Source organism: Oncorhynchus tshawytscha, linkage group LG28 (genome assembly GCF_018296145.1).
Source record: "Oncorhynchus tshawytscha isolate Ot180627B linkage group LG28, Otsh_v2.0, whole genome shotgun sequence".
Classification (NCBI taxonomy): domain Eukaryota; kingdom Metazoa; phylum Chordata; class Actinopteri; order Salmoniformes; family Salmonidae; genus Oncorhynchus; species Oncorhynchus tshawytscha.
The window spans coordinates 41,378,850-41,388,351 of NC_056456.1; the positions used below are offsets into that span (position 1 = coordinate 41,378,850).

General features: G+C 46.6%; 1 protein-coding gene across 1 annotated transcript; it reads right to left on the reverse strand.

Moving 5' to 3' along the window:
- Window positions 1-1,012: 1,012 nt before the first annotated feature.
- LOC112227300 (E3 ubiquitin/ISG15 ligase TRIM25) lies at window positions 1,013-9,144 on the reverse strand. Its single transcript, XM_042308142.1, has 7 exons — window positions 8,490-9,144; window positions 6,028-6,123; window positions 5,335-5,568; window positions 4,813-4,972; window positions 3,923-3,988; window positions 2,296-2,418; window positions 1,013-1,381 (listed from the first exon to the last, which is right to left on the reverse strand). Exons 1-7 carry the CDS (start codon window positions 9,078-9,080, stop codon window positions 1,311-1,313), a joined length of 1,341 nt encoding a protein of 446 aa, XP_042164076.1. The 5' UTR covers window positions 9,081-9,144; the 3' UTR covers window positions 1,013-1,310.
- Between the last annotated feature and the right edge of the window lie 358 nt (window positions 9,145-9,502).

The following is a 9,502-nucleotide window of genomic DNA, read 5'->3' on the forward strand; positions in this document are numbered from 1 at the left end:
GTAGACTGGGTCTAACACACGCCTGTTATAGTGTAGACTGGTTAGTCTGGGGTTCAACACACGCCTGTTACAGTCTGGTTTCAGAGGTCAGCCTATTATATCCACACTATAACAGGTGTGTGTTAGACCCAGTCCACACTATAACAGGCGTGTGTTAGACCCAGTCCACACTATATCAGGTGTGTTTTAGACCCAGTCTACACTATAACAGGTGTATGTTAGACCCAGTCTACACTATAACAGGTGTGTGTTAGACCCCAGACTACACTATAACAGGTGTGTGTTAGACCCAGTCCATACTATAACAGGTGTGTGTGGGTAGACCCCTGTTAGACTAACCAGTCCACACTATAACAGGTGTGTGTTAGACCCAGTCCACACTATAACAGGCGTGTGTTAGACCCAGTCCACACTATATCAGGTGTGTGTTAGACCCCCAGACTAACCAGTCCACACTATAACAGGCGTGTTAAACCCCAGACTAACCAGTCCACACTATAACAGGCGTGTTAAACCCCAGACTAATCAGTCCACACTATAACAGGTGTGTGTTTAGACCCAGACAGTAACCAGTCCACACTATAACAGGCGTGTTAAACCCCAGACTAACCAGTCCACACTATAACAGGTGTGTGTTAGACCCCAGACTAACCAGTCCACACTATAACAGGCGTGTTAAACCCCAGACTAACCATGGTTACCACGGAGACAAGGACAGGTAGACATTCCCGCATACGTTGTGAAACGGCACGTTAACGTTTATCTCCAACTACATGCTAACCCCAACACATCGCTGCAACTTTTGTTAAAGTGCATTTAACACTACAGTACCACGCTCAGTGATTTATTCTCTGTGGGACAGGACTGCCCTCATTGTTCAGGAACTTCCTCCCTAGGCCTGTGTTTGTGTTGTGATGCCAGCTATAGGACTAGGAAGCAAACAGACGTAAACATTCAGCAACAGTGTCCCACTAATGAATACACCACCAGAATGAAGAAGCAAGACAGACCATTTTAAAAGCAGATCTGTGTATTTATTTCATTGTGTCACTTAAAAGCATTCATTACAGACTGATTTATTATAATTAAATATGTCTGGGAAAAAAAAAACATAATTGTAAATCATGTCTTTAAAAAGTGATACTGTATCACTGTTGAAAGCAACAGGTACTGATTCATCAGGTGAATACATTATGTCTGACAAGAGAGAGGTCCCGTCTGGTTCTCTCCAACCGGTCTTCCCACAGTCACAACCTCTGCTTGGGCATCCCCTCTCCCTCTCTTCAGCAAAACCATTCTCTCTGCCGGAGTTACAGCTTCCTGCGTGACTTCCGCTGCATCATCCTCTGTCTGGAGCCGTTGGAGGAGGAGAGCTTGGATCCTGAGACGACAGAAGAGATAGTCAGCACAACTCTAGGAAGACCTGGGACACAGCTGTATAGTGACGTGTCTTCACTTTACTGTAAAACTAGATACAACCTGGGACAGAGGTTGGGCTGTTGGGGGGGACCGGATCACTGGAGTTGGGCTGTTGAGGGGGTGGACCGGAGATGGGCTGTTGAGGGAGTTGGGCTGGAGGGGGTGGACCGGAGTTGGGCTGTTGAGGGGTGGACCGGAGTTGGGCTGTTGAGGGGTGGACCGGAGTTGGGCTGTTGAGGGGGTGGACCGGAGTTGGGCTGTTGAGGGGGTGGACCGGAGTTGGGCTGTTGAGGGGTGGACCGGAGTTGGGCTGTTGAGGGGGACCGGAGTGGACCGGAGTTGGGCTGTTGAGGGGGTGGACCGGACTTGGGCTGTTGAGGGGGTGGACCGGAGTTGGGCTGTTGAGGGGTGGACCGGAGTTGGGCTGTTGAGGGGGTGGACCGGAGTTGGGCTGTTGAGGGGGACTGGACCGGAGGTGGGCTGTTGAGGGGTGGACCGGAAGTGGGCTGTTGAGGGGTGGACCGGAGTTGGGCTGTTGAGGGGTGGACCGGAGTTGGGCTTTTGAGGGGCTGTGGACCGGAGTTGGGCTTTTGAGGGGGGCTGGACCGGAGTTGGGCTGTGGGAAGGGGGACCGGAGTTGGGCTGTGGGACCGGAGTTGAGCAACACTGCTGTCGGGGATGGCTGAGTCATGTTAAAGTACAACTAGCTCCTACACCTACCTTTCAGGTTGATCCGACAGGTCTCCCTCAAAACAACAGGTAGAGCAAGTCTCCACATCAGACTAAAACCCAAAACTATCATCGTCTAGTACTGGATTTGACCAAAAGAGTTGTAGAGTTGGTTTCAGCATTATCTACTATTAGGTTTCAACTTACCGAAGGGTGAGAACGCGAAGCCCCCGAATGTGGGGACTGCAGTTCCCGGGCTGAGGAACGGGTTGAGATCCTCCCCACTGGAGCTCTGCTCTATTGCAGCCAGAGCTGGCGGAGGAGCCACCACTAGGTAGGAGGAGACAGAACGGGTCAGAACATAGGCAATGCCCACAAACAACTGCTAGGCCCGGTGCCAAACAGACTCTAGTCCAGAAACAACTGCTAGGCCCGGTCCCAAACAGACTCTAGTCCACAAACAACTGCTAGGCCCGGTCCCAAACAGACTCTAGTCCACAAACAACTGCTAGGCCCGGTCCCAAACAGACTCTAGTCCAGAAACAACTCCTAGGCCCGGTGCCAAACAGACTCTAGTCCAGAAACAACTCCTAGGCCCGGTGCCAAACAGACTCTAGTCCACAAACAACTCCTAGACCCAGTGCCAAACAGACTCTAGTCCAGAAACAACTCCTAGGCCCAGTGCCAGAAACACAGAACCAACTGACCTAAGTTAAATAAAGGCTAAATACATTTTAAAAGCACTGCAATGGATGAGAAAGGGTTGAATCATTACATTAGAGATAGGAGGTAGATAGGAGGTAGAGTAGAGGTAGGAGGTAGAGTAGAGGTAGGAGGTAGGAGGTAGAGTAGAGGTAGGAGGTAGAGTAGAGATAGGAGGTAGATTAGGAGGTAGAGTAGAGATAGGAGGTAGAGTAGAGATAGGAGGTAGAGTAGAGATAGGAGGTAGAGTAGAGATAGGAGGTAGGAGGTAGAGTAGAGGTAGGAGGTAGAGTAGAGGTAGGAGGTAGATTAGAGGTAGAGTAGAGGTAGATCAGAGGTAGAGTAGAGGTAGGAGGTAGAGTAGAGGTAGATAGGAGGTAGAGTAGAGGTAGGAGGTAGAGTAGAGGTAGAGTAGAGATAGGAGGTAGATTAGAGGTAGATAGGAGGTAGAGTAGAGGTAGAGTAGAGGTAGGAGGTAGAGTAGAGGTAGGAGGTAGAGGTAGAGAGTAGAGGAGGTTAGAGGTAGATAGGAGGTAGAGTAGAGATAGGGAGGTAGATAGGAGGTAGAGTAGAGGTAGGAGGTAGAGTAGAGGTAGAGTAGAGATAGGAGGTAGATTAGAGGTAGATAGGAGGTAGAGTAGAGGTAGAGTAGAGGTAGGAGGTAGATTAGAGGTAGAGTAGATTAGAGGTAGATAGGAGGTAGAGTAGAGGTAGAGTAGAGGTAGATAGGAGGTAGAGTAGAGGTAGATTAGAGGTAGGAGGTAGATTAGAGGTAGAGTAGAGATAGGAGGTAGATTAGAGGTAGATAGGAGGTAGAGTAGAGGTAGAGGTAGAGATAGGAGGTAGATTAGAGGTAGAGTAGAGGTAGATAGGAGGTAGAGTAGAGGTAGGAGGTAGATTAGAGGGAGGTAGGAGGTAGGAGGTAGAGTAGAGGTAGGAGGTAGATTAGAGGTAGAGTAGATTAGAGGTAGATAGGAGGTAGAGAGGTAGGAGGTAGAGTAGAGGTAGATAGGAGGTAGATTAGAGGTAGATAGGAGGTAGATTAGAGATAGAGTAGAGGTAGGAGGTAGATTAGAGGTTGATAGGAGGTAGAGTAGAGGTAGAGGTAGAGTAAAGGTGCACAGTAACTCACATGCTGTTGGATCAGCCTGGAAACAGCTGGGGGGTTCTGGTGACTCTACTATAGACACCTCTCTCACTGGGGAGAAACACAGACAGTCTGCTGTATTTACTCAAGGTACTGTATGGATCCTGCCTAGTTCTCAGAGGAATAAATAAATCAAAATCAGGCCTTTTAAGGACAGGTGCTGACTATTTTTGTTTAACTTCCAGTATCAAATGGTTTTGGTGTCTGAATTTTTTATTTATTTTTATGATATACATATTTTAAGAAGTCCCACTTTAACTTTTAACTTGAAAGAAGAGTAAAGAAGAGGTTCTCAGGAGATAAATGGTTCTGTACCTCTCTCAGGAGATAAATGGTTCTGTACCTCTCTCAGGAGATAAATGGTTCTGTACCTCTCTCAGGAGATAAATGGTTCTGTACCTCTCTCAGGAGATAAATGGTTCTGTACCTCTCTCAGGAGATAAATGGTTCTGTACCTCTCTCAGGAGATAAATGGTTCTGTACCTCTCTCAGGAGATAAATGGTTCTGTACCTCTCTCAGGAGATAAATGGTTCTGTACCTCTCTCAGGAGATAAATGGTTCTGTACCTCTCTCAGGAGATAAATGGTTCTGTACCTCTCTCAGGAGATAAATGGTTCTGTACCTCTCTCAGGAGATAAATGGTTCTGTACCTCTCTCAGGAGATAAATGGTTATGTACCTCTCTCAGGAGATAAATGGTTATGTACCTCTCTCAGGACATAAATGGTTCTGTACCTCTCTCAGGAGATAAATGGTTCTGTACCTCTCTCAGGAGATAAATGGTTCTGTACCTCTCTCAGGAGATAAATGGTTATGTACCTCTCTCAGGAGATAAATGGTTATGTACCTCTCTCAGGAGATAAATGGTTATGTACCTTTCTCGTAGATGCTGATGAAGCTCCCCTGACACACCTCCTCCAGGAGCCCTCTGAAGTCAGCTACCGATGACATCACCATGTTAAAGGTGAAGTTGGGGTCGAAGGTCACAGCTGGCAGGCCTCCAATCACAGGAGAGGAGCTCAGAGACTGACAGCTCTACAACAACACAGAGACAGATGGGTTAGAGAGACATCAGAGAGACATAGCCTGGCCAGGTCAGAGAGACATAGGAGACATAGCCTGGCCAGGTCAGAGAGACATAGCCTGGCCAGGTCAGAGAGACATAGCCTGGCCAGGTCAGAGAGACATAGCCTGGCCAGGTCAGAGAGACATAGGAGACATAGCCTGGCCAGGTCAGAGAGACATAGCCTGGCCGGGAGAGAGAGACATAGCCTGGCCAGGAGAGAGAGACATAGCCTGGCCAGGAGAGAGAGAGAGAGACATAGCCTGGCCAGGAGAGAGAGAGAGACATAGCCTGGCCAGGAGAGAGACATGGATACCTACTCTACATCAGTCACCTGTAGGAAGAAGATGTGGTCCTCAGTGTGTGAAAGCTGCTCCAACTCAGCATCTCTCCTCCTCAACTCAGACATCTCCTGCTCCAGTTTGGCCAGCAGTCCTTCAGCTTGGCTGACAGCAGTCTTCTCCTGGGCTTTGATCAACTCCCTCACCTCAAACCTCTTCAGCTCCATGGAGCGGATCAGCTCTGTAAACACCCTCTCAGTGTCCTCCACGGCCGACCGCGCTGAACGCTGGAGGGGCACAGACACACAGCAGATGTCTATATTTATTTTTTTATTTTACCTTTTATTTAACCAGGGAAGTCAGTTAAGAACAAATTCTTATTTTCAATGACGGCCTAGGAACAGTGGGTTAACTGCCTGTTCTGGTGCAGAACGACAGATTTGTACCTTGTCAGGGGTTTGAACTTGCAACTTTCTGGTTACTAGTCCAACGCTCTAACCACTAGGCTACGCTGCCGCCCCTATATAGGTCCTGAATATATCTAAAGTACTAATGCAATATTGTGTAAGGCTGAAGTCGTGTTGCATATTTTAATGATCAAATAAGTTCAATGAATACTAACAGAAACAGACAGAGGTTTAGTATCAGGACTAGTGTGGCCCAGTCCATTCCCCATATTGCTACTCACAATTGGAGAATCTGCAACTGCAAGTCCTTCTCCCATCGTTAGACAGACAGATACTCACAGTTAGAGAGCTGATGGCCTGTCTCAGCTCCTGCATGTCCTTCTCCCTCTCCTGGATCCTCTGCTGAGACCTCCTCTTCAGCTCCCCCAGCTGGCTCTGAAGAGAAATGTACAGACGGACAGGCAGACAGACAGATCATTAACATTGCTTCATGACATAAACATTGACTTCAGCTAGAACTGTAAAGGGTAGTCTGGGGCTGATAATCATTTTTCAGGACTTTTAAATCATGCTATCATGCTATTAAAGCCATTGTCTTCACAAAAATGTCACCATCATCTCTCAGCTCTTTAACATACCGTGTGTAGGTCTGACACAAAATGCATTATTTTACACAATATCATCACAGTACTGGTAAACCTAGCTATCTAATGCTCTAGGCAGCACTCTGCCTTCTCGCTGCAGTTCTCAGTCATTAGCTTCACCCACGACTGACTCATGTTAACTACATGAGTCAGTGTTTTAACGTTTAGAAACGTCAACAATAATCACACGTAATACCGCTTTCGAAACATATGGCCCTTATCTTTAATCAGCGAGAAAAAAAACCTTCAACTAAAAGATGATAGAATCATCTGTCACAGATCCATACAGCCTCCATCCTACTAAACTACACTGTAGCAGTTACAGATCCATACAGCCTCCATCCTACTAAACTACACTGTAGCAGTTACAGATCCATACAGCCTCCATCCTACTAAACTACACTGTAGCAGTTACAGACCCATACAGCTATGGAGCCTCCATCCTACTAAACTACACTGTAGTAGTTACAGATCCATACAGCCTCCATCCTACTAAACTACACTGTAGCAGTTACAGACCATCATACAGCCTCCATCCTACTAAAAACTACACTGTAGTAGTTACAGACCCATACAGCCTCCATCCTACTAAACTACACTGTAGTAGTTACAGACCCTACAGCCTCCATCCTACTAAACTACACTGTAGCAGTTACAGATCCATACAGCTATGGAGCCTCCATCCTAATAAACTATACTCTAGCAGTTACAGATCCATACAGCTATGGAGCCTCCATCCTACTAAACTACAAGGTAGTAGTTACAGACCCATACAGCCTCCATCCTACTAAACTACACTGTAGTAGTTACAGATCCATACAGCCTCCATCCTACTAAACTACACTGTAGCAGTTACAGACCCACACAGCCTCCATCCTACTAAACTACACTGTATCAGTTACAGATCCATACAGCCTCCATCCTACTAAACTACACTGTAGCAGTTACAGACCCATACAGCTATGGAGCCTTCATACTACTAAACTACACTGTAGTAGTTACAGATCCATAGAGCTATGGAGCAGACTCCATCCTACTAAACTACACTGTAGTAGTTACAGATCCATAGAGCTATGGAGCCTCCATCCTACTAAACTACACTGTAGTAGTTACAGACCCATACAGCCTCCATCCTACTAAACTACACTGTAGTAGTTACAGACCCATACAGCCTCCATCTTACTAAACTACACTGTAGTAGTTCAGATCCATACAGCCTCCATCCTACTAAACTATGCCGCACGGCCATCGCTCATCCATATATTTCTATGACATATTCTTATTAATTCCTTTATACTTGTGTGTACAAGGTAGTTGTTGTGAAATTGTTAGGTTAGATTACTCGTTGGTTATTACTGCATTGTCGGAACTAGAAGCACAAGCATTTCGCTACACTCGCATTAACATCTGCTAACCATGTGTATGTGACCAATGACATTTGATGTTATTTTAATGGAGAGCTTTTCTTCCAAAAACAAGGTATTTTCTAAGTGACCCCATACTTTTGAATGGTAGTGTGTACACACACACACACACACACACACACACACACACACACACACACACACACTGCAACCATGGCTGGGAAACTCCACGAACTCTGATTTCAAGAGAGAATACTATTGTGAAGAAAGAACCAGACTAGCTGAACTCTTTATGAACTGCTCTGGTGTGTATTAGTTACAACTGTCCCCACACATTCTGTGAACTAACATCATAACTGTTTAGAGCAGGCAGGTACGGTGGCCCCCATAGGACATAAGGTGAGCCAAAAGATACACACAACAATAATGCATAAGGGCTACATAGCGAACATAACAAACACAACAGTTTATTATGGATTCACATGACAACTAAATTGCCCATGTGCGACGCAGTGCATGTGAATTGACACTCAACTCTTCCACACAAATCCCGACCCCGTCTCTCGGTGTGATTTAGGCTTCATGTGTAATGTAATGGAACAGAGTCATTATTCATAAGGGCAATGGTTGACCAAAATGTCTGACCTTTTATCACGACAAAAAAAAAAAAAGGTTAATGTCCATTAGAAATATTCTAATTTCTACTTCTATGGTTAGATCAATCCTATAAGTTTGTCTTGGGTGACAACGAGCAGTTAATGATCAACAGAGAACGGCCGTGCCGATATCCCACCTGTTTTTGCTGGATCTCAGTCTCCACCAGGACCGTGTCGTGGCCCTTATGCTCCGCCGTCATACACAGGTAACATATACAGTGTTGGTCGGTCCGACAGTACACCTCCAGCAGCTTGTCGTGATGCGGACAGATCGTCTCCTGTAGTTTCTTGGAGGCCTGGACCAACTTGTGTTTCTTAAACGGAGCTGATTCGTAGTGAGGCAGGAGGTGGGTGTCGCAGTAAGAGGCCAAACACACCAGACAGGATTTAACGGCTCGGTTCTTCCTCCCGGTGCACACGTCACATTCCACGTCCTCCGGTCCGGCGTAGCACTGTTCCGGGGGAGCAGCTTGAAGTCCTGTCTTCTTGAACTTGTCCACCACATCGGATAGCATGGTGTTTCTGCCCAGGAGAGGCCTCGGGTTGAAGCTCTGGCGGCACTGCGGACAGCAGTAAAAACCCAGAAAATCGTCCTGGTCCCAGTATCCTTTAATACAGACCGAACAGTAGCTGTGACCACACGGGATGGTCACAGGATCCCTCAGCACATCCAGACATATGGAACAGTTGAATTGGTCTTGGTCGAGGAAGAGTCCAGCTTGAGCCATTTTTGTGAACACAAACAGCGAGTTAAAGAGACGAGCTTTGTTTACAGGAAGTGGAGGGTGTGGGGATGTCGTCGGAAGAAGGCATACGCCGACGGTCCGCAAACCAACGTTAAAGGTACATGCCGCCACCTACCGTGCTGGAGTGTGTGGTCAATCCCGGGTTACAACATCAGCTCCACATTTCTTAATCCTCCTACCTATAACTCAGTACTTCTGAGAAAATAAAAAAGAACCCTACTAATTTATAATAGACCCTCCCCCAAATCTCTTCCAACCCTAAACTTCAATTTAATAAAAACTCTGTTGCTGCTTCCACAAATGATCTTCAATTTGGCAGTTCTTTCCACGAATGCAGTCAGGTTGATAACCTTTCCAATGAAGGCCATGAAGTCAATCTGATGAACTATCCAGGTGTCCTTCGA

What these genes read in the sequence shown, in the direction of transcription:
- LOC112227300 (XM_042308142.1), bottom strand. Translation starts at nt 9,080, where the DNA reads ATGGCTCAAGCTGGACTCTTCCTCGACCAAGACCAATTCAACTGTTCC. An exon ending in CATCAGCATCTACGAGAAAG is followed by an intron (nt 3,989 to 4,812) that starts GTACATAACCAT and finishes GTTTCTCCCCAG; the next exon opens with TGAGAGAGGTGTCTATAGTA. An exon ending in CCAGGCTGATCCAACAGCAT is followed by an intron (nt 2,419 to 3,922) that starts GTGAGTTACTGT and finishes CCTCCTACCTAG; the next exon opens with TGGTGGCTCCTCCGCCAGCT.